This window comes from Pseudopodoces humilis, chromosome 18 (genome assembly GCF_049639895.1).
Source record: "Pseudopodoces humilis isolate 2021_Gansu_Grassland_sample_001 chromosome 18, ASM4963989v1, whole genome shotgun sequence".
NCBI lineage: Eukaryota > Metazoa > Chordata > Aves > Passeriformes > Paridae > Pseudopodoces > Pseudopodoces humilis.
In genome coordinates this window covers 786,556-810,449 of record NC_142217.1, presented here as the reverse complement: position 1 = coordinate 810,449, position 23,894 = coordinate 786,556, and the positions used below count along the sequence as shown (strand labels likewise).

Sequence of the window (23,894 nt, the reverse complement as noted above, 5' to 3'; positions counted from 1 at the left end):
GTGGAGGAGACAATTCCCGAGGGACCAGGGAGTTTCCTCCATCTCCAGAAAGCTGCTCCCATAGAGACACTGACTTCCATACCAGCAAGTGAGACCTGAGGAGTTGTCTGAGGCTCCCATGGGGCTCCTGAGACCATTCCCAGGCCAGGCCAGGGCTTCTGAGAGCAGCCTAGAAGCAGGTCAGAGCAAGGTGGCCGGTGCTGGCTGGGGCCGCTGCACTGGCGGACACTCGGGGGGTTCCTGGCCACGAGGCTGATTGCTCGGTCTTGTCCACAGGGCACAAGAAGGAGCTGTGGGAGCTGTACCAGCTGGATGAGTCCAGGCAGGGGCCACCTCCCAGTCACCACCCGGGGGGGAGGAGTCCCAAGCAGCAGGGAGGCTGCCCAAGGCGGCACTGGGGCATCCCGGGCAGGGGCATTGCAGCCACAGGGCAGCATCAGGCCCTGTGATGGAGGCATTGTCTCCGCACAGCCCAACGGCACCTGTGTTCCACTGGAGATCGTGCTGATGGAGAAGGTGGCTTTGGCTGCCGCAGAATCATCCAGCTCCTCGACTGGTTCAAGCTGCCCGACAGCTTCGTGCTGGTGATGGAGCGTCCGGAGCAATCTCGGGATCTCTTGCACGTCCTGCTGGAGCAAGAGTTCCTGAGCGAGGAGGCGGCGTGCTGGCTTTTCTGGCAGGTGCTGGAGGCCGTGTGGCACTGCACCGCCTGCAGCGTCCTGCACCAGGACATCAAGCCAGAGAACCTCCTCGTCAACCCAGAGACTGGTGAGCTGAAGCTGATCGACTTCAGTTGCGGCACTTTCCTCCAGGAGCTGGCCTGCACACAGTTTGCCGGTGACCCCAGAGCGTGGGCCCTGCTCCCAGTGCCAGGCACTGCACGGCCCCATTCCCTCCTGGGCCGCGGGGTGGGGCATTCAGCCAGCTGCCGGCTGCCCTGTGGCACGGGGCAGGTGCTGTGCCCCAGGAGCCGGCTGTCGGCAGGGCCGGCAGAAAGGGGCTGTAAAAGCCGGGCCCCGGCTCCTGGGCTTGGCAGGCCTGCAAGGCCTTGGGCTGTTCTGCTGGCCTTGTCAGCCTTGCAGAATGGTTTCTTGGCTTTGGCCCATTGTCATGGGGAGGGAGGCACGCCTTGGGGGGAAGCTGTGGCCACGGCTGCAGCCCCGTCCTCTGGCAGGAGGCTGGCGCCAGGCTCTGGAAGCCAGCAGCCTGCGCCTGAGCAGTGCCGTCCGTCTCCCCTAGGAACACGCACGTACTGCCCACCCGAGTGGATCGGCCTGCGCTGCTACCATGGCGATGGGGCGACCATCTGGTCCCTGGGCGTGCTGCTGTTGGAGATGGTGTGTGGGTTCCTGCCCTTCGAGAATGAGTGTGACATCGTGTTGGGGCAGCTCTTCTTCCTGCAGGAGGTCTCTCCAGGTTGGTATGTGGCCTGAAGAAGGCAGGCTTTGGCAGGTGGCACCGCGCAGCCCAGCCCGGCCCTCCCGCAGCTGCACGGGACGTCCATGTGCCCTCAAGAGCCGGCTGCAGCAGGTGGCCCGTGGCAGGCTGGGTGTGGCACGCTTGGCTGAAGGAGGAGACGCTTGTCCTGCCGTGCTGCTCTCCCACCAAGGGCAGCTCCGAGCACACGCAGCGTGGCCTGGCTTCTGCAGGCGCCGGGAGCAGCTGGGCAGGAGCCTTCTGCAATTGAGCGCCACTTTCTGCCTTCTCTCCCCAGAGTGCCAACATCTGATCCGCTGGTGTTTGTCCAAGCACCCCATGGACCGGCCGGTGCTGGAGCAGATCTTCTACCACCCTTGGGTGTTGGGCGGGCATTTCTGATGCCTTGCCGCAGCCTCTGCAGCACCCAGTTCCCGTGTCCCACGCAGGACTGAGGGCCCAGAAAATAAAACAACCCGAAACCCACTGCAGGCTGGCGAGTCTGGTCCTTGTTAGCAACTTCAGCTAAGGGAACCTCTTGGCAAAAGGGGTAATCAGAGCGTTCCCTTCAGCCTTTGTCAAGCTTTTGGTGCCTTTCCTCCAGGTTGTCCCTCAAAATCAGAGGGGGTGGAGCCTGCACCAGTCCCCCCAAATCGGTGGGAGGCAGAGACTTCTCCCAGGCCCCTCAAAACTGGAGGAGGATGGAGACAATCACTGGGCCCCCCAAACTGAAGGGACATAAATACCCACCTCTGCCCAAAATAAGAGATGGATGGAGCACACAGCAGCTCCCAAGTCAGAGGGGGAAGGGGAGACTGACAGCCCCACCGAAGAGTAAGGGAATTGTGCCTGTGCCAGCCCCGCAAATTGCAAGGGGACAGAGAACACCCCTGGCCTGGCAAAGGGCAAAGAGCAGCTGGGGGCTGCCGGGATTGTGACAACACTGGCACCCCCCAAATCACGGGGGGACAAAGAGCCCACACAGGCTTCCCAGAAGAAGAAAGGGGGCAGCAAATATCCCCTGTCCCCCTAAGTCGGAGGGGGACAGACACAAAAGGCCCCACAAAAAGAGCATGAGGAACCAAGACCACTGCCGGCCCTGCAAAGGTAAGGAGGATGGAGAAACTCCCCATCTGTCTTTGTTTTGGAAGACAGGTGTCTGCTAGGGAGGGAAGGAGCCTCCCCTGGAAAGAAAATGTAGACTCCCTCTCTCTACATTATTATAATTCTGAAAACAAGGGGCTTTCAGGCAGAGATCTGGGGATAGGAATAACAGTTCTTTATTAGTATTTATAAGCAGGCAAACAAACAATAATAACTACAGCATAAGCAAGAAAATAGAACCAGGGGCCCCGTGACAGCTTCCTCGGCTGAGACGGGATGGAGGAGAGGTTTTGTTTCACAAACCCCCTCGGGCAGTCAGTCCCGGTGCTCCTGCAGGGCTCTGAGGAACACTCAGCTGGAACAGCAGGGATGAGCTGAGATCCCGGGCCGGTGGCTGACGTGTATCAGCAGCTCTGCAGCAGTGGCTGGCACTGCCACACGTCCCGGCAGGACAGGGGGTGCGAGGCCACCAACAAAGAGGGAAGAAGGAGAAGCAGCAGCAGCTCCATCTGGGTGATGGCGAAATTCCCTTCTCCCCACCGCAACAGCTCTGCGCCCAAAGTGTCCTTCTCTGAAGCTGAAGAAAAGCTCGCCAAACTGTCCCCACCCTCCTTTTTTTCCTGCCCCTTTCCAACCCTGGGCCCAGCCAAACTCTTTGTCTTTTGTCAATCACCCACCAAGTACCCACACTTAGGTTTTCTCCACAACCAAGGGGTAAAAATGCCACAGGCAAGCCAGAATCAAAAAAAAAAAAGACGCCTGACCCCCAATACCTGCCCCTGGCAATGACCTGAGATGGGATTGAATATAACGACAGGGCCATGTCCGGGCCCTCATGTTCTGTAGTCCCACATCATGACATTGTCATAGGCAGGAAAATGTACAGGTGTCTTCCCAGCATGGACAACAGGGAACATGGATTACCAGGTCTCTGCCAAACTTGAATTTTCCAAGGGGGGATGAAGCTGGAGCAGGGCACAAAGCTCTTCCTGCACTTTGGAGCGTTTGCAGAGCTTCCCTTATTGATGCTGCCATTGGTGTTGGGTCAAGCTAGATCTCCAGGTGAAGCTCTTCCCACACTGGGGACACTTGTAGGGCCTCTCCCCAGTGCGGAGGCGTTTGTGGGTACTCAGGCTGGAGCTGCAGCTGAAGCTCTTCCCACATTCCCCACACTCGTATGGCCTCTCCCCAGTGTGGATGCGCTGGTGGGTGACGAGGTTGCAGTTGTGCTTGAAGCCCTCCCCACAGCAGAAGGGTCTCTCATCTGTGTGAATCCGTTGGTGCTTGAGGAGAGTGGAGCTGGTCCGAAACCTCTTTCCACACTGGGGACACTCAGAGTTGCAACTGAGGCCCTTCCTGCATTCCCTACACTCGTAGGCCCATTCCCCAGTGTGGATCATCTGGTGGCAGATCAGGCTGTTGCTCCGGCTGAAGCTCTTCCCACACTCCAAGCACTTGTAGGGCTTCTCCCCATCCTGAAGCTGCTCATGGACCACCAGCTCAGAGCCCCGGCTGGATGTCCGGCTGCCTTCCTGGCACAGGGTGGGTCTTTCCTCCTCAGAGCACCCTGGGCTGGGTTTGGAGCCCCTCCTGCTGTGGGAACTCCGAGGCTTTTCCTCCCCATTGGATTCCTGCACTGTGGAACTGCTCAAAACAGCCTCTTCAACAAGGTTCAGCAGTGAGGATTTGTCCTCCCTGGTCTCCATCCTCAGCTCCTTGTCTGGGGGAGGAAGGACAAGGAGAGGATGGGATTTGCCTCCGTGCCAGAGGGAAGGGGAAGGAGATCCCCCCAGTGCGTCCCCGGCAGGACGGCGTCGGCAGCGGGGTTGTCCTGCATCCGGGGGCCATGCTGGGCTGGGAGATGGAGCAGGAGAGAGGGGGAAAGGGGCACTGACTTCCTCCTCACCTGCCTGGGTGTCTCAGGTCATCTTCCTCTTCCTTGCAGCCTTCTCATCCATACGGCCAAGGTTTTGGAATGAGAAATCCTGGTTTGGCAGAAAACAAGGAATGAGCAAAATGAGTTTGAAGGCCCCTCTGTCCAAGTCCCTCTCTAGAACTCACCAGGGCATCTGGGGTGTCTTGGTTTGAAAGGAAAGGTGTTTGCTAAGGAAGGCAGAACCTCCATTGAAATTGATAAAAATGTAAGCAACAACCCCCCTCCGAATTATTATTAACTTGATATCAAATGCTCTCAGATAAAGATATAGGAATAGGAATAATAGTTCTTTACTAAAGAAAGGAAAATGAAAATGCAGCACTACAAAGAAAAAAACAACGAAAAAACAACACTCTGAGAGAGTCAGAATACAACCTGACACCCTGTTGGTCAGGGTGCTGGTAGCAGTCTGATTAATTGGTGGCTGCAGTCCTCCTAGAGTGACAGATGTGGTTCTGTTGAAGCAATGATCCTGTAGAAGATTGTATCTTACTTCTGAAGTTCTGGTGCTGTAGATGGGTCTGGTCTCTCCTCTGGGAATCCAGTGGAGAAAGACTGCCTGTGGTGTTCTGATTCCCAGATTATATCCATGCAGGAATGCTTGGCTCCTCCCCTTGGGTGGAGCATCTCACAATGGGATGATGTCATTTTATCAGTCCTGCAGTGAGACTCAATGGCCCATTAACAGAAGATATCCCCCTGGAGGAAGGATGGGTGGTGGAAGAGATAAAGAACACTGCCCCACCTGGTTTTAACGGCTGGCCCATTAACAGAAGATATCCCCCAGTTATGAGGGATGGCTCATGGAGGAGATAAAGAAAACTGCCCTAGCAGGTTTTAACAGATGTTGACAGAATACATACTTTTGGTTACATCTTGCATTGCAACCCAAGACATGGGGTCCATAAAAACCTCCCAAACACCAAGATTCAGCCCTGAAAATGCCTCCCAGGAGTTCCCCATCTCTGGTCTCACTCCTTTGGTGTTCAGGGGTTCCTCCCTGTCCCAGCTGCTGGGGCTCACACTTGTACTGGGGGTCCCCTGTCTATTCGGTCCCTGACCTCTTCAGGCTGCTGGGAGTGCCAGGAATATGAAAAGTTACCTCTGTTTCCATCTCCTCACGTAGGGATGCTGGGACCCCCCAGTATCCCTCCAAAGGGCATTTTCCACTCAGCTTTGGAGTTCTTCATTCTCCAAGCATCCCCCCAAAAAACCCAACCCAAGAAGGATTCCCTGGGATATCTGGGCCGAGCTCTCCCTCCCCAGTCACCTGTGGGATGGGGGTGATGATCCCACAGGTGGGGGCCTGTGAATTCAGGGAGTGCTTGACATCGTGCTTCTTCTCCTTTCTCTGATCCTCCTTTGTCCCTCCTTCAGGCTGAAGAAGCTGCTCGAGGAGTCAGAAGCAAAACTCCAAGTCCCTTGGAGCTTCAATCAACCCCACTGAGGGCAGGGACTGCCAAAGGCTCCCCAGGGACTGGTGAGAGCAGATCCTGGAGACCAGAATTGCCGAGAGCCAAAGGCTCTGAGCAGGGAACTGCAATGCTGAGCAAGCCCTGGCTGGGTTGGAGGAAGCAGAAAGGCCAAGCCCTGAGCCCAGGCCTGGCACAGCAGGGCCTGTCCCTCACGGGTGGCTCGGGGCTCTTTGTGGGGCAGTGGGATGTGAGGGGCAGCAAGGACAAATGCCATAAACCTGTGTGACACTCCAGATCCTTATGGAACCAAGGAGCCAGTGGGACACTGTGGGAAGTTGTGGAACCAAGGGGATCATTTTGGCACTCTTGGGCCCATGGAACCACAGGGCCACTGGGACATTGTGGGGTCTCATGGAAACAAGAGGCCACTGTGAGTCTACAGGGCTGTAACCCCCTGGAACACTTCAATGCTGGTGGTAACCAAAGGTTCCTGTGCTTGAGTTTGGTGCACAAGAGAAACACCAACCAGATCTTCTCAACATGGACAGATGTAAAGAATATTCTTGGTAGGAAGGGACCCACAAGGATCATCAAGTCCAGCTCTTAAGTGAATGGCCCCTCAAAGATTGAACCCACAGCCTTGGTGATGCTGGCACCATGCTCTAACAACTGAGATAAAAGGTCAAAATGACACAAAATTTAACTGGCAAAATATAGACAATCAAGGAACTATGGCAAAGGGTTTAATACAACATTCAAGTGAACATAAAACTCTTACCATAGCATTAACTTTGCAAATTTAGCTCATTTAACCTAAAAAGTGTTAACCCTTAAGATTTTGGGTAACATTAAGATATCCAAAAATGTTCCAGGTACATAGGATAGGAAGGAGAAGAAAAGGAGACCAGAAACACGTAAGATCTACAGAAAAACACTTCCAGGATGATCCCAGTCACTCCCACTACAATCGCAGTCACTCCCAGTATGAGCTGTTGCACCCAGTCACCCCCTAGTATGGTTCCAGTCACTCCCAGATCCTCCCAGCATGATTCCAGTCATGGCCAGAGTGACTCCCTGTCACTCCCAGGATGGGCCCAGTTGCTCCCAGTCACCTCCAGCACAGTTCCAGTCACAGCCAGGACCTTTGCAGTCACTCCCAGTATGATACCAGTTTGTTCCACTATGATCCCAGTATGACCCCAGCATGGGCACAGCTGCTCCCAGGATTATCCAGTGTGGTTCCAGTTGCTCCCATTTACCTGCACTGTGGTTTCAGTCTCCCCCAGTCTATCCCAGTTGCTCCTAATCACTCCTCACGTGCTTCCAGCCTGATCCCAGTTGCTCCCAGCCATTCCCAGTCACCCTGAGTGCAGTCCCAGTTGCTGCCAGTATGGTCCCAAGCTTGCCCAGCATGGCCCAGCTGCTCCCACTGTGATCCCAGTAGGAGGCCAGTTGCCCTCAGCATGGTTCCAGTTGCTCCCTGTTCCTCCCAGTGTGAACCCAGTAGCAACCAGCTGCTCCTAGTATAGTCCCAGTCCCTCTCCAGATGATCCCAGACCTTGTCAGTATGGTTCCAGTCATGCCCAATTGCCCCCAGTGCAGACCCAGTCACTCCCAGTTGTCTCCAGCACAGTTCCCGTTCTTCCCAGTGTGTTCCCAGTCATCCCCAGTATGGTCACAGACACTCCCAGTATATCCCAGCTGCCCTAAGCATGTCCATGTTAATTCCCAGACACTCCTAGTAATCCCAGTCAAGTGCTTGTTTTCCAGGATGATCTCAGGCCCAGTATATCCCAGTTGAGCTGGGATTCACTCCCTGAATTCACAGCCATCCCCACCCATGGGATCAACACCCCCCTATCCCACAGGTGACAAGGGAGGGGGAGCTCGGCCCAGATATCCTGGGGGATTCCTGGGTTGGGTTTTTGGGGGTGATGCTTGAAGAATGAAGAACTTCAAATCTGAGTGGAAGATGCCCTTTGGGAGACATTTGAGGTTCCCAGTGGCAGCTGCTGGCAGAGGCAGCCTGGAGGAACAGAGCCCTATGTTCCCGAGGACGCCAAATCGGGGAGCCCAGAGAGGGGAGCACCAGGATTTGTGAGACCCTCAACAGCCTGGAGAGGGGCAGGGGGGTCTCCATGGACTACCCGCAACCCCAAGAAGGGAATAAGGGGAGCAGGGACCCTGGGACCCCAAAAACCCCCAGCATCCCTAAGTGGGGAGATGGAAATTGGGGGAACTTTTCAGATTCCTGGCACTCCCAGCAGCCTGAAGAGGTCAGGGACCGAGTAGACAGGGGACCCACAGTACCAGTGTGACCCCCAGCAGTTGGGACAGGAGGGAAACCCTGAACACCAACGGGGAGAGACCAGATATGGGGAACTCCTGGGAGGCATTTTCAGGGCTGAATCTGGGTTTTAGTGTTTTTTTATGGACTCCATGGCTTAGTTTGCAATGCAAGATGTAACCCGACGTATTCTGTCAACATCTGTTAAAACGTGCTGGGGCAGTTTTCTTTATCTCTTTCATGAGCCATCCCTCATAACTGGGGGATGTCTTCTGTTAATGGGCCAGCTGTTAAAACCAGGTGGGGCAGTGCTCTTTATCTCTTCCAGCACCCATCCTCCCTCCAGGGGGATATCTTCTGGTAATGGGCCATTGAGTCTCACTGCAGGACTGATAAAATGACATCATCCCATTGTGAGATGCTCCACCCAAGGGGAGGAGCCACGCATTCCTGCATGGATATAATCTGGGAATCAGAACACCACAGGCAGTCTTTCTCCACTGGATTCCCAGAGGAGAGACCAGACCCATCTACAGCACCAGAACTTCAGAAGTAAGATACAATCTTCTACAGGATCATTGCTTCAACAGAACCACATCTGTCACTCTAGGAGGACTGCAGCCACCAATTAATCAGACTGCTACCAGCACCCTGACCAACAGGGTGTCAGGTTGTATCTGACTGTCTCAGTGAGTTGGGTTTTTTTTTTGTTTGTTTTGGTTTTTTTTTACTGCTGCATCTTCATTTTAATTTATTTAGAAAGGAATTATTATTCCTATTCCTATATCTTTATTTGAGAGCACTTTGATTTCAAGATTATAAGAATTCGGAGGGGGCGGTTGCTTATATTTTTATATATTTCAGTGTAGGTTTCTGTCTTCCTAAGCAAACACCTTTCCTTTCAAACCAAGACATCTCAGATGCCCAGGTGACTTCTAAAGAGAGGGATCTGAACAGATGGACCTACAAACTCAATGTGCTCATCCCTTGTTTTCTCTCAAACCAGGAGTTCCCAATCCCAGATCTTGGCCAGATGGAGGAGAATGCTACGAGAAAGAGGAAGATGCCCCGGGACACCCAGGCAGGTGAGGAGAAATTCACTGCCCCCTTTCCCCCTCTCTCCTTCTCCATCTCCCAGTCCAGCCTGGCCCCCGGATGCAGGACAACCCCGCTGCCGACGCCGTCCTGCCGGGGACGCATTGGGGGGATCTCCTTCCCCTTCCCTCTGGCACGGAGGCAAATCCCATCCTCTCCTTGTCCTTCCTCCCCCAGACAAGGAGCTGAGGATGGGGACCAGAGAGGACAAATCCCCAGAGCAGAACCTCATGGAAGCTGTTTTGAGTGGCTCAACAGCACAGGAATCCAACAGGGAGGAAAAGCTTCAGAGATCCTGAAGGAGGAGGGGCTCCAAACCCATCCCAGGGTGCTCTGAGGAGGAAAGACCCACCCTGTGCCAGGAAGGCGGCCAGAGATCCAGCCGGGGCTCTGAGCTGGTGGTCCATGAGCAGCTTCAGGATGGGGAGAAGCGCTACAAGTGCTTGGAGTGTGGGAAGAGCTTCAGCCAGAGGAAAACCCTGATCTGCCATCAGATGATCCACACTGGGGAGAGGCCCTACGAGTGTGGTGAGTGTGGGAAGAGGTTTCGGACCAGCTCCAATCTCGTCTTGCACCAGCGGATTCACACGGATGAGAGGCCCTTCCGCTGCCCCGACTGTGGGGAGGGCTTCAAGCAAAACTCCAACCTCATCACCCACCAGCGCATCCACACTGGGGAGAGGCCCTATGAGTGTGGGGAATGTGGGAAGAGTTTCAGCCACAGCTCTCACCTCATTACCCACAAACGCATCCACACTGGGGAGAGGCCCTACAAGTGTCCCTAGTGTGGAAAGAGCTTCACCCAGAGCTCTAACTTGATCAAACACCAACGGAGGCACCGGTAAGGAAAGCTCTGCAAATGTCCCAAAGTGCAGGAAGAGCTTTGTGCACTGCTTCAGCTGCATCTCCCCCTTGGAGGACCAACTTTGGGAAGAGACCTGGTGATCCATGTTCCCTGGGATCCATGCTGGGAAGACACCTGTCCCTTTTCATGCTCATGGCAATGTCATGATGTGGGATCAATGAATGTGAGAGTCTGATCATGTAGCTGTTATTATATTCAATCCCATCTCAGGTCATTGCCAGGGGCAGGAAAAGATTCCCTCTCTCTCACCAGAGGAGAAGGGTGTCCTTTCCAGGCAGGAGGAAATGCGTGTCTAGGAAGAGGCAGTCTTTGGCATTTTAGTTTTCCCTGTGAATGGTTTGTCTTATCCCTTCTGTTACCAAAATTATTTCTGTGTCTGTTTGTTCCTTATCCCGTTGCTATTCTCAATAAATTGTTCTTAACCCAGCCTGGGATCTTTGCCTTCTGTGCTTTCCATGGGAGGTAGGGGGGAAGCGAGCGGCAGCGCGGTTTCAGCGGGAGCAGGAAATTGGGGACTCCCATTCCTGAAGCCCAGCCCGTGGAAACCGAGCATCCCAGCTGGTGCCAGGCCTGGTTGCCATGACAGCAGCCTTGGGAGCGGGTCCCTGGCTGGGGGCTGCGGGAACCTCTTCCCTCTGGTGCCCAGGGACAGGAGTGGAGGGAGTGGCTGGAGCTGAGGCGGGCAGGTTTAGGCTGGATGTGAGGAAAAGGTTTTTCCCCCGAGGCTGCTGGGGTACTGAACAGGCTCCCCAGGGAAGGCTCCCAGCTCCAGGGCTGGCTGTGCTCCAGCAGCGTTTGGCCAGCGCTGCCAGGCCCAGGCTGGGATTGTTGGGGTGTCCTGTGCAGGGCCAGCAGTTGGACTGGAGGATCCCCATGGGACCCTCCCAACTCAGCCAATTCTGTGGCTCTGTGATCCCATGAGCCTGGGGATGGGACTGCAAATGGTTGCCATGGCAATGGACTCTTGGCTCCAGGCCTGAGCTGGTGTCCATGGCAACCACCCCTGGCATGGGGCTATAGCCACAGGGACTGTGATGGTTGCCATGGAAACAGACCATAGGAACAGCTCCTGGTGATGGCACCAACTTCAAACAACCACTACTCTGTGCCAGAGAAGATTCCCCAGAGACAAAGGGAGGTGAAGTTCCTCTGTCTCTGGGGAGCTCTCCTGAAATGGCTCACGAGGACTGCAAGAGTTTTTTCTTAGCAGCTCACCATCTTCTGCAGAGCCTCCATTCTAAATAAATCCAGATATTCCAAAGAGCGCTCATGCTTGTCCCACTGCTCTGGTTTTGACTGCCATAGGGTTCCTCTCTTCCCAATAGCTGGCACGTGCTGCGTTTGGATTCAAGATGGGAATGCTGTGGTTCAGTCTGGGGTGGTTTGGTTTCTGCTGAGCAGGGCTTGCCCTCTTCAAGGACTTTGCAGAGTCCCTTGTTACAATGTGTGTTTTCCTCTGGGAAGGGAGGGATGAGTGTTGAAGACAGAGGCAATAAATGCATTAGAAAACCTGCACTGTGTCTCTGTCCGTGTTTGTCAGGTGACCATCCACATCCCGGAAGGGGACAATGTAATTTCTATATTATTTTTTTTTATTCATGTATTTAACAACTCAATTTTTATTGTGCCTCACATTTTTGGCCACCTTCATCTCCAGCTGAGCTTTCACTGCACCAGATTTCTTGCTGCAGTGGCAAGAAGCATCTCTGTACTCTTCTCCTGACCTTCATTCCTTGTCCTCTACCTGTCCCATCCCAGGGAGCAGGGACCTTCCTGGGGCAGATCCAGGAGGATATCCAGGACCATCCCGGCCTAGGACGGGTGCCAAGGAGATCCAGGAGGGTTCAGTGTCCAGCTCTAAGTCCTGGGACACCCTGTGCCGTGTTCCCAACACCCACAATTTTCAGGAAGGAGCCACAGCAGCCTCCCGGACATCGATGGATTTTTCTTCCAGGAATTCACTGTGGAACTGGTTTCTGTTTTCCTGCTCTTTCTGAGCTCCTGTCAACATGGCATGGAGCAGGAAGAGGTGGAGAGAAGAAACGTCGGGAATGGGAAGACAGAGGGAAATTGCTGGGGAAAAGGGAGACGCACACCCCTAATGGTGGCCAAATCTCCACAAAATTCCAAAGAAGCTAAGAAAAATCTCTCACAATTCTTCAAGTCTCCACAAAATCCCACGAATTTCAAGAAAAATCCCACCAAATTGAAAAAATCTTCTCAAAAGCCCAACAAATTCCAGAAACATCCCACAAAATCCCCACAAATTTCCACAGAATCAAAGAAAATGCCTCAAAATACTTCAAGTCTCCTCAAAATCCCGCAAAATTCCACAAAACTCCCACAAAATCTCCTCAATATCCCACAAAATTCCAGAAACATCCCACAAAATCTCCACAAAATCCCAAAGAAGCTAAGAAAAATCCCACAAAATTCTTCAAGTCTCCTCAAAATCCCACAAAATACCAGAAAATTCCACAACAGTACAAAAAAATCCCAAAAATTCCAGAAACATCCCACCAAATCGCCACAAATTTCCACAAAATTGCAGAAAAATCCCACAAAATTCTTCACGTCTCCTCAAAATCCCGTGATTCCAGAAAAAAATCCCACAAAATTGCAGTAATCTTCCCAAAACCCTACCAAATTCCAGTAACATCCCACCAAATCTACACACATTTCCATAAAATTTCAGAAAAACCCCCTCAAAATTCTTCAAGTCTCCTCAAAATCCCACGAAATTCAAGAAAAATCCCACCAAATTGCAGAAAAATTCCAAACACTTCCCTAAATGTTCTCAAAACCCCACCAAATTCCAGTAACATCCCACCAAATCGCCACAAAATTCCACAAAATCTAAAAAATACCTCAAAATACTTCATGTCTCCTCAAAATCCCTCAAAATTCCGTAAAACTCCCACATAATCTCCTCAATATCCTATAAAATTCCAGAAACATCCCACCAAATCGCAACAAATTTCCACAAAATTGCAGAAAAATCCCACAATATTCTTCAAGTCTTCTCAAAATCAATCAAGATTCCTGAAAAAAAACTCACAAAATTCCCTAAATCTTCCCAAAACCCTACCAGATTCCAGAAACATCCCACCAAATCTCCACAAAATTCCAAAGAAGCTAAGAAAAACCCCTCATAATTCTTCAAGTCTCCACAAAATCCCACCAAATTCAAGAAAAATCCCACCAAATTGCAGAAATCTTCTCAAAGCCCCACCAAATTCCAGAAAATCTAAACAAATTTCCACAAAATCTAAAACATACCTCAAAATACTTCAAGTCTCCTCAAAATGCCTCAAAATTCCACAAAACTCCCACAAAATCTCCTCAATATCCTACAAAATTCAAGAAAAATCCCACCGAATTGCAGAAAAATCCAACACAATTCATTAAATGTTCTGAAAACCCCAGCAAATTCCAGTCACATCCCACAAAATCTCCACAAATTTCCACAAAATCTAAGAAAATACCTCAAAATTCTTCATGTCTCCTCAAAATCCCTCAAAATTCCACAAAACACTCACAAAATCTCCTCAATATCCTACAAAATTCAAGAAAAATCCCACAAAATTGCAGAAAAATCCCACGCAATTCTTTCACTTTTCTCAAAATTCCAGAAAATTCCAGCGAATTTGCACAAAATCTCCATAAAATCCCACAAAATTCAAGAAAAATCCCTCACCAAATTCTTCTTGTCTCCTCAAAACCCCTCAAAACTGAAGAAACATTTCACAAAATCTCCTCAATATCCCACAAAATTGCAGAAAAATTTCCCAAAATTGCCTAAATTTTCTCAAAACCCCAACTAATTCCAGAAATGCCTCTCAAAATCTCCAAAAATTTCCATAATATCTAAGAAAAATCCCACAAAATTGCAGAAAAATCCCACAAAATTCCCTAAATCTTCTCAAAACCCCACCAAATTCTAGAAACATCCCACATAATCGCCTCAAACTTCCACTAAATTCCACAAAAATCCCACAAAGTTCCAGAAAAATCCCACAGAATTATTTAAATTTTCTCAAAATCCCACCGAATTCCAGAAAAATCCCACAAAATTGCAGAAAACTTCCACAAAATTATTTAATCTACATCTGTCTTGACAGTTGTAGATCCCGGCTGCTCTTGCCCCTCTTCTGCTTGCCACTTGAATTTTAGCAATACAGCTGCAATTGCCTCTTTCAGTCAGTGCTACCCACTGTGCTTTTGTCACAGGGAACTCAGGATTTTTGTTTCAGGCATCATGATCAGTAGAGATCAAAATGCTCCCAAGTCCCTGAGCACTAAGTCGAGGGGAATTAAAGCCACACAGGTCACATTTGCAGTGCTCAAACACAGCCCTGTTGCTGCTGCTGCTGCTGAAATAGAATCAACTGACAGAGGCCATCACAGAAATTGCCTCTGCAGTGGCAAATAAAATGAAAAAATCCACCAGGAACAGGAAAAAACAGAACTTCCCAACTCACTTCATTGTTTCTTCTGAGCAGCAGAAGAAAAAGGAACAGGGCAACTTTCAGGCAGCTCCACAAGCTCAGGGTTCTCATTTCCTGGGGAATCTGAGATGCAATTGGCCTTGTTAAAAGGACAAAAGCAAAGGGAATGAATTGGGAATTATTAGGAAAAAATGACCCTTCTTACACACAAAGTTCACCAAGTCATTCCCTGCATTTCTCCTTTTCACATTCTTTCTCTCATCCACTGAGAGGTCCAGCTTATCATGTTCTGGTGCTTATCATCAACTGATTGTGCTCTTGATTTCTCCCAGTGCAAGAGATGTAGAATCATCTCAACCGAACACAGAAACAAACTCCCTCTGTCAGCCCATCTTCATGTTCCAGATCACTTTCAAGATGTCCATGGGGCTGTTGGAATGATGAGCTCTCCACTGCTGGCTGCAGGCTCTGCAGATTCTTTCTCCACATTCAGCCAGGCTTGTATTCCCCAACAATTCCTGGTAGCCCATCATGTTTTCTTTGGGTAGAAGAGGAACAGTGAAAACCTTACCAATGGCACAACTCCCCAGTGCACAAGGAAAAGAAAGAACAAGTTGTCAAGTCCTTCAAATATTTGTCCTCCTTTGCTGCAAGAGTTGTGCTGCACTCACAGTGTGGGAAGCCAAGAGAAGCTGCAGCTGGGGGAACATCTTGTGACAGGAGCTGCGCCTTGTTCTCCAGGACAGGTTTTTGGAAAGAACAGACGGGACTGGGGAGAAGATTCTGGGAAAATTGAAACAGCTTTTTAAGAAATGAAAATAAAATCAAAAGAAACAACCAATATGTATTCCTCTATTTTTCTCCATTTATTTTTATGTTCCCCTTTTCCATCTTGCACTGTTTCTCCATCCCATTCATTCCAAATGGCTCTCACCTCTAAGATCTGAGACTTGGCAAGTTTTAGACACTGTAAAATACCATGAGCTATACCCAGTTTGCCTTCCCCTGTTTTACTTGGAAAGCAATGCTGGAGACACAAGTGCAGTGCTTGGCTCAGGTACAAATTCTGCATTCAGGGAATGTGCTCAGACGGTGTCTGACCCTCAGCAGGGACAAGGCACAGCAGCAGCCAAGGGCATTGCTGTGCCCCTGTGCAGGAGTCCAGACTCTGGCTCTTGGCTCAACAGGGCAAAGTTCCCGTGTTTGGCCAGGCTCAGGGGCTGCCCGGGGAGCGCGGGGCTCGGGGCGGGGCCGAGCGGGCAACGGACAAACGGACACGGGGACAAACGGTCCCGGTGCTTCAGTTGCAGCGGCAGCGGCGGCAGCGGTGGCAGCAGCAGCAGTGGAAGGAGACAAAAAGCGAATTTCTTGACTCCGTCGATTTTCTTCTCCCTCTCCCACTGTCCCGCACCCCATCCCCGTCGTCCTTTCCCGGTGTCCCCTCCTCTTCCAGGTTCCCTCTCCCCGTGCCCACCCGGGCCATGCCCCCGGTACGCCCCCAGGCCCCGGGCGGGGCTGCCCCGGCCCCGGCCCCGTCCCCGTCCCCGTCCCCGTCCCCGTCCCCGTCCCCGGCCGTCCCTCCGCGGTCTCGCCTCCGCTCAGCTCTGGCTGTGCTGGCGCTGGCGCTGCTGGGCGGGCATCATTGCCTGGGGCTGGGGCGGTATCGCTGCCCTTTGGCTCCGCCTGGACCTGGACCGGCCCCGACCTCGACCCCGACCCCGGCCCCGGCCCCGACCCCGGCCCCGGCCCTGCCTTCGGCCCCGGCCCCGGCCCCAGCTCCTCCCGGGGCCCGCGGAGGACACAGGCGGTGCGGCCGCTGCCGCCGCCTCCGCTGCGGCTTCCCCGGCCCGAGCTCCGCCGCTGTCGCGTTCCAATGAGGGAACGCCTGCGGATGCCCGGCCCGGGGAGGTCGGGGAGCGCTCGGTGGCCGTTCCTGGCCCCGGGCCGAGCACTGACGGCCGCGTCTCTTCCCCAGGGAAGGCGCAGGAGGCCCTGCAGCAGCGGTACCGAGTGGGTTCACTGCTGGGGCGCGGCGGCTTTGGCAGAGTTTTTGCGGCCACGCGACTCTCGGACGGACTCCCGGTGAGCAGAGGGGCCGGCAGCGGGCGGAGGAGGAGGAGAAGGGGCGGAGGAGGAGGAGGAGGGGGCGGAGAAGGAGGAGGGGGCGGAGGAGTAGGATGGGGCTGGACACGGTGGGCGGTGAGCTGAATTCGCTGCTCCCTTTGGCTTACAGGTGGCCATCAAAAAGGTGCCACGGAACCGTGTCCGGCACTGGGGCGAGCTGGTGAGTGAGCGGGGCCAGCGGCAGAAGCCGGGGCGTGCCGGGCGGGGATGAGCCGGGGCCCGGCAGGGTGGGAGCCGCCAGGACACCTGGAGGGAGAGCGGGCATGGGGCCAGCGGAGGGCACAGAGCATCCCGGGCTGGCTGAGGGCTTCCCGAGCCCTGGCACGGCCTCAGCCCCACTGACGGCACCGTGCTCCTCCCGCAGCCCGACGGCACCAGCGCACCACTGGAGATAGTGCTGCTGGACAAGGTGTCCACAGGCTTCCCCGGTGTGGTGCAGCTGCTGGAATGGTTTGAGCTCCCCAACGCCATCGTGATGGTGCTGGAGCGCCTGGAGCAGTGTCAGGACCTGCGGCGTTTCATTAGGGTACGGAGGTTCCTGTCCGAGGAAGAGGCGCGGGAGCTGTTCCAGCAGGTGCTGGCAGCCGTGCGGCACTGCACCAGCTGCGGGGTCCTGCACAGAGACATAAAACCAGAGAACATCTTGGTTGACCTGGACACCGGCGAGGCAAAACAGATCGACTTCAGCTGTGGCACCTACCTGCAGGACACAGCCTACACTCAATTTGCAGGTGAGCCCACACAGGGGCAGGCTCCTGGTCCTGGCATCTCCTGGCCCAACCTGGGTGTGGCAGCAGGGATTCTCCCTTTGGCTGCCAGTCACAGGTCTGTGTCTTCAGCCAAGTTGCTTTTGAGCAGGGCTGGGTGGGGACCTATCTTCCAGCCCTGCTGGCAGCCTTTGCCTGCCACTTTGCCCAGGACTGGGGATGGGGCAGCCAGCCTGACAAAACCCCCATGGTTGGGGGTAGCAGAGAGGGGGAGCCAGGACCTGTGCACCAGCTGGTTTGGTGTGCAGGTGAGAATGGGCTTGGACTGCTCTGCTCACCTGGTTTGCCTTGGTTCATAATATTTTTTGGGCAATGCCAGCAGGGAGGATGTGGGTATGGTTTTTCCCCAGCACTGAGTGGGTTTATCCTTTATGTGTGATGGTCAGGCCTTGCCAGGGTTTCAGCTGCCCTCTTCCAACACCAGTGGCTTCTTTTCCAACCCCAAGTTTGTACCCAAGTCCCAGGTGCTGGCGAGAGGGCAGCAGGTCACCCCGTGTGCCACTGGGGTAGCCCCCACATGCCCAGGGATGCTGGGGTCAGGCTCTGGGAGCAGCAGCATCCCCCTGATGAGCTCCATCCATATTCCATAGGAACACCGTCATACAGCCCCCCGGAATGGAACGACTTTGGGTGGTACCATGGCGAGGCAGCGACCGTCTGGTCCCTGGGCATCCTGCTGCACGAGATGGTCTGCGGGGAGCACCCTTTCAGGAGGAGCAGGAACATCAGATGGGGCCAGCTCCCGCTGCCACAACGGCTCTCCCAAGGTGGATCCTCATCTCTGGGCACGGGGGGAACACCAGGGTTGGGAGACAGCAGCGGGCTCGTGAGCATCCCGCTCTGGCAGCTGCTGAGGAGGTGGCACGTCCTGCTCTCCTGCTCTCCTCCAAAACAAAAAATTGATGGGAAAGTTTAGGCTCAGCTCTGAGCACATCCAGCATGGCCTGGGCACGAGAATAGTGGGGCAAAGCAGACAGGAGCCTTCTCCAACTGACCAGTGGTTTGTGGTTTCTCTCCCCAGACTGCCAAGTTCTGATCAGGTGGTGTTTATCCCTGAACTCCTTGGACAGGCCCTCATTAGAAGACCTGTCCTGTGATCCCTGGGTGCAGGATATTCATCAGCCCTAGAAGAAGGGAGAGAGCCACAGGCACAGTGATGCAGGGACCTGGTAAGTTACAGCTCCACACATGCCCTGGCAATCAGCAGCAAAGAAACCCAGACTTTTTTGTCCTGCCTGTGTCACTGCACTGGGCTCATCAAATGGGAACACACAGCCCTTGTGCTGGAGCTGAGCTGCTCTGCCCAGCACTGGTGGGCACCATCTGAGCTGGTTTTGCTTGTCCTGCTTCACTGACAGCCGGGCCCTGGGCAGAACCCTGACAGCCTGGTGTCACCCCAGGGAAGAAGGAGCCCCTGGAGAAGCTGTACCAGGTGGGGCTGCTGCTGCTGCTGGAGACATGGAGGGCAGCAGCAAGGATGACAACCTCTTCCTCCACCTGGCCAGCGGGAGCTGGCGATGATGGACTTTGATTCTGGCACCTTCTTCAAAGCCAGGCTCCACAGCGAATTTTCAGGTAAGTCCAGACCCAGGGGGATGCTCCCAGATTTGTGCATTGGCTGGGAACCAAAGGTTTCCCCTTTGCTGGGGCAGATGCAACTGATTCCTCAGTGGCTGCCCAGCTGGTTTTTGGAAGGGCTGGGGACGTGGGCTGGGGTGGTTACGAAATGGGAGTGGGATCCTGGCCCTGCCAACAGCCCCCAGCACCCACCGTGCCCCGGGCTGGGGATGGGGCCGCCAGCCCGACACAAACAAACCCCCATGGTAGGAGCACAGGTGGGACTCCAGAACCTGAGCACGGCTGCTTTGCTGTGCAGGCAAGGAAGGGCTTGGGCTGCTCCACTCCCCTGCTTTGCTTTGGGATCACCGTGATTTTGGGGGACAGTGCAGGGGGAAAGGGAGAAAGCATGGGCTTCCCTCACCCATGGGTGGGTTTTTCCCTAGAATGTAGGGGTTGGGCCTTCCTCAAGCTCCTGACAGACATAAGATTTTTTACCATTTTTTCTTGTTTCCCCTTTTTGTCTGTAACCTATTTTCATTAATTTGTTGTTTGTTTTTCTAAAGGAAGCGTTCTAGGTGGGGTCCAGTCTGGATCAGGAAGTGCTTGGGACCAGCTGTGGCGTGGATGGGCCGTGCCCTTGGAGAAGACTGAGGACATCGTTTGGGACCAGCTTTTCTTCTGGCAGCGGATGGTGTGAGGTGGGTCCTCATCTCCTTGGCATGGGTGGGACAAGAGCTTTTGGGAGATGGCAGCGGGCACAGGAGCATCCCGCTCTGGGCAGCTGCTGAGGGGCTGGATCTGCCGTGGCTGGCTGCAGGCTGGGCACATGTCCTGCCCTCCTGCTCTGCTCCCAAAGGCAGCAGTGATGGGCAGCTTTGGGCCCAGCTCTGAGCACGGCCAGCATGGCCTGGGCACCGCGGCTGGCTGGGACAAGGGGACAGGAGCCTTCAGCTGACGGACGGTTTCTGGTTTCTCTCCTTGCAGCCAGGCTCTGCGGATGCTGAGGCTGCTCTGGGCTCTGCCAGGGCTCTGCTGGGCTCAGCACCGGGCCGGGATCAGCCAAAGAAGAAATGGTGTGACCTGCAGCAGAGACTTGAGCATTTTGGCAATGCAGCTCAAGTCTGCAGAGTGTCCACCTCCAAGGGAAAACATGACACCCCCCAAAAATTAAACTTGTTCCATAACTTCTGAAATGAAATCAATCTGGGATGACCCCAAATGACATTTTTCATCTTGCTCAAGCTGTAGCTCAGCCCTTCTCTAACAGTTGTCTCCCACACCTGCCTTTTACTTCCCAACTGCTCCCTCTTTTCCCCCAGTGAGTTCCCAGCCCATCACAGTCTCCATCACACTGCAGCCTTCCTTGATGCCCCTCACCACGAGGAAAGCCAAGCCCCAGTCACAGGGACTGTTGGGGGTTAGGTGTCTTTTTTTAGTTCTGGCTTGCCTGTTGAATTTTTACCCATTAGTTGTGGGGACAACCTAACTCTGGGTACTTGGTGGGTGCTTGAAAAAAGACAAAGAGTGGCCGGGCCCAGGGAGGGAAGGGGGGCAGGAAAAAGGAGGGTGGGGACAGCTTGGCGGGCTTTCTTCAGCTTCAGAGAAGGACACTTTGGGCGCAGAGCTGTTGCGGTGGGGAGAAGGGAATTTCGCCATCACCCAGATGGAGCTGCTGCTGCTTCTCCTTCTTCCCTCTTTGTTGGTGGCCTCGCACCCCCTGTCCTGCCGGGACGTGTGGCAGTGCCAGGCACCGCCATGGAGCTGCTGATCCACCTCAGCCACCGGCCCAGGATCTCAGCTCATCCCTGCTGTTCCAGCTGAGTGTTCCTCAGGGTCCTGCAGGAGCACCGGGACTGCCCAGCAGCTTTACAAAGGGAACTGGTTTCTGAGCTGTGCCCTCTGAACCAGCAGAGCCAGCCTCCCTTCAGGGTGAGAAGCCACAACCTCAGTTATAGCCCCGGGTGCCTCCTGTGCCCCAGAGGCACATTGTCCATGCTTTGAGGTGTTAATTTGCATTTCTAAAGCTCCACTCCTGGCTGCCTGGAATGAAGTTTCTCTTCCTGGGCTGCCATGGGATGACTTACATAGAGGGCTCCCTCCCCCATCTGTTGAGTTTTGGGGTTTTTTTTAAACTATTTTCTATTAACTCTTTACCTTTAAAAGGGCCACATTTCTGGTTTTCAAAATGCAGCTTAAAGGTGAACACGGAAAAACCCATACCATAATTTTGCCATCACTAAGAGCCACGCACAAACATAAAAACAAAAATTAGAAAGCAATCAAGTAGCTTCTTTTACTTCTCCTCTGACTAAAAACTGATTCTCATACCCCTGGCCCAAACAGAACTGACAATAGAAAAGTAGAATTATTACGAAAAATTATTCTAATGGTGTAATCCTTTCACTGAAACTGTGAAAAACAAAAACTCTCCAATAATGTCTTTAGAGAAATAAAGCATTACTTGATTCTGAACAGAATCATTTCAACCACACATAGTCTGCATGTGCAGAGAAAATCATTCCATGACATGTGAGTTTTACTAGATGTTTCCTAAACTTTATACAGTCTGAACCCATAGAAATCCATTGGTTTAGTGTTCATTGTTTCCAAGCTGTGGAGTTCTTAGTGTTTGGTTTCCTGTTGCACCCGGATTTCTGTGCCTGTGATGTGAATTAGGTCTGCACTCCTGGATTTCCTGCTCAGCCTTTTCCAGACCAGGTGTCTCCAGCTGTGCCAGGGCAGTGTCTGGGGTAGATGTTGGTTGATGTTTGCTGCTGGGCCTTGATGTTTTCTTGATGGTCGTTGTCTTTGTGGGAATCTTTTGGGCTCTTCCCAGGCTGTTGAGATGTTAAGCTCATCTCTGCTGAGTGGTGGAACATCCCTTAAAAAAAACCTTTAAAATTCCTTTCCCCAAGGTAAATGCAAACCAAGCCTGACTGGAGAAATCAAATAAAAAATAATTTTACACTTGGTATATTTTCCAATACTCTAATCCCAGCCAGCCCAGAGTGTGAGTGTAATTGAGAGCCAGAGTGGAATTCTCACGGTGCCTTCCCCAGCAGCTGTGGCGAGGGCAGGCACAGAAAGCCCTGAAGCTCCAGCAGTGCCAGCCAGGATTGTCCCGCAGGGGCTGGAGATGCCAAAGGAGGGTGCCCAGGCCGAGGATTTCAGCAGAGGATCTGTGGGCAGGCCCAGGGGCTTCCCCCGCTGGGGAGCCCTGGCTGCTGCTGCCTTGCCTTCAGTGCAGGCTCAGGGGCGGCCTCCCATCCTCCTGCTGCAGCTGGGAAATCCAAATCTGCGGGGCTTCAGAGCCCTTGAGCCGAGGCTGAGGGGTCCCCCCGTGTTCAGCTGTGCTGGGGCTGTTTCTGTGCTCAGGGACACTTGGAATGGGCCGTGCCACTTGGCCACCAGAGCTGCTTCTTTCCACTGCTTCGGCAGGACCCGATGTCCTGGTTGGGTGTGTCGTAGTAGAGATGGACAATGACACCTGTTTCTTCTTCCATCATAGCCAAAGCTTTATTGCACACAGCTTATATTTACATGGTTATCAGAAGGCACCGTGCTTAATTCCAGTTGGTTGGGAACTCAGTTCACTGGTTGGTAATGGTGAGTGTACACGTCAATCCAAACTTTTCTCTCTAACAATGTTCACATACTTTTCTACTGATTCCCATGGGACAGATCCCTTGTTACTACAGGTGCACTTGTTTTTCTCCCCAAGAATAGTTTGTGATGTTAACAAACTTTTCATTCTCAAGATGTTTTTGCATGGGAACTTATCAGGCCAGCTGCTAGCTACACTAAGCCCACGTAACAAGTTTTAAACCATGATTTTACAAGTCCTTTCTTTTGTAAGGTTTTACCTTTATGTGACAGGGTGTTGTGGACAGCAGAGTCCAAAGGTGGGTGTGTCTCAAATCTCTCCCAGCCCGGGTCTGGATCTCTCTCAATTCAATGCAGGCATGGGTTTCCTCCCAGCCCCCTCTCTTGGCTGTTCAAACAGGAGGCTGGGTTAAACCCTTCCCCTGTCCTCAATTCTAAATCCTCCTGTGCCACTGAACAAGTTTCATATGTAGTCACCGAGCTCTGCTCATCCATTTAGAGGCTCTGTTGGGGTATGTGGGAGAAGGTGAGGAGGGGTCCCCGGGGGTCGTGTCCCCCACCTGGGAGCGCCTGTGACTCCCCCATGTCCCCCCCATGCTGGGCTCACCCCCTTTTGCCTCCGCCAGAGCTCCTGACCCAGCTCCTGCTGTGCCCTGGGAGGGGCTTTGGGGAGCCCCCCTGGGACCCCCTTGGATCCCCATTCCTGGGCCCTGGGACCCCCCCGCATCTCCTTCCCCAGCTCCGGGACCCCCTGCACCGCCTTCTCCTGCACCAACAGCCCCCTACACCCCCTTTCCCGGGGATCCTCCTCTGCCAGCCCCTGGATCCCCCGGTTCCGTCAGCCCGGGGACCCCCGGAGCCCCATTCCCGGCCATCCCGGGGCACCGCACCCCCAGGCCTCCCTTTCCAGGGAAAGCCGAGCTGGGCACGGGGCTCTCCAGCCGCTCTGGGATTTCTGATCACCCAAAGGACAGGGAGAGAGCAGCAGAGAGAGAGAGAAGGAGCTTGGGAATCGGGGCTCGGGCTCCCAGCGCCCGCTCCTGCTCCGCCGGGGCTGGGGAGCCGCAGCCGCAGGAGAAATGGGATCCGCGGATCCCGGGGCTTCCCCCGCTTTGGGCCGAAGCCGGCGGGTTCCAGGCAGAGTTTGAGCGCAGGGCCCGGGAGTTCAGCCCAGCCCGGCGCGGGGGTCCCGCAGTGCGCGGCCGAGGAGGGTCCCGGGGGATCCCGGGAGGGGATCCAGGGGAATTCCCTGGGATTGCCCCGTCCCCTCCCCC

General features: G+C 53.7%; 2 protein-coding genes and 1 pseudogene across 2 annotated transcripts in view; 2 read left to right on the top strand and 1 right to left on the bottom strand.

Annotated features, from left to right (window-relative positions):
* LOC102111241 (uncharacterized) overlaps window positions 1-23,894 on the bottom strand; it is a 194,726-nt gene that overhangs the window by 94,579 nt on the left and 76,253 nt on the right. Inside the window, exon 6 of the mRNA XM_088063870.1 lies at window positions 3,599-3,728. Coding sequence (XP_087919996.1) covers window positions 3,599-3,728 — 130 coding nt within the window. The remainder of the gene's footprint in view (window positions 1-3,598; window positions 3,729-23,894) is intronic.
* On the top strand, window positions 481-1,818 carry LOC102111423 (serine/threonine-protein kinase pim-1-like; annotated as a pseudogene).
* LOC148182875 (serine/threonine-protein kinase pim-1-like) lies at window positions 16,048-18,585 on the top strand. The gene is made up of 6 exons (XM_088064229.1): window positions 16,048-16,056; window positions 16,343-16,648; window positions 16,800-16,850; window positions 17,055-17,421; window positions 18,048-18,224; window positions 18,479-18,585. The coding sequence occupies exons 1-6, from the start codon at window positions 16,048-16,050 to the stop codon at window positions 18,583-18,585; spliced, it is 1,017 nt and encodes a 338-aa protein (XP_087920355.1).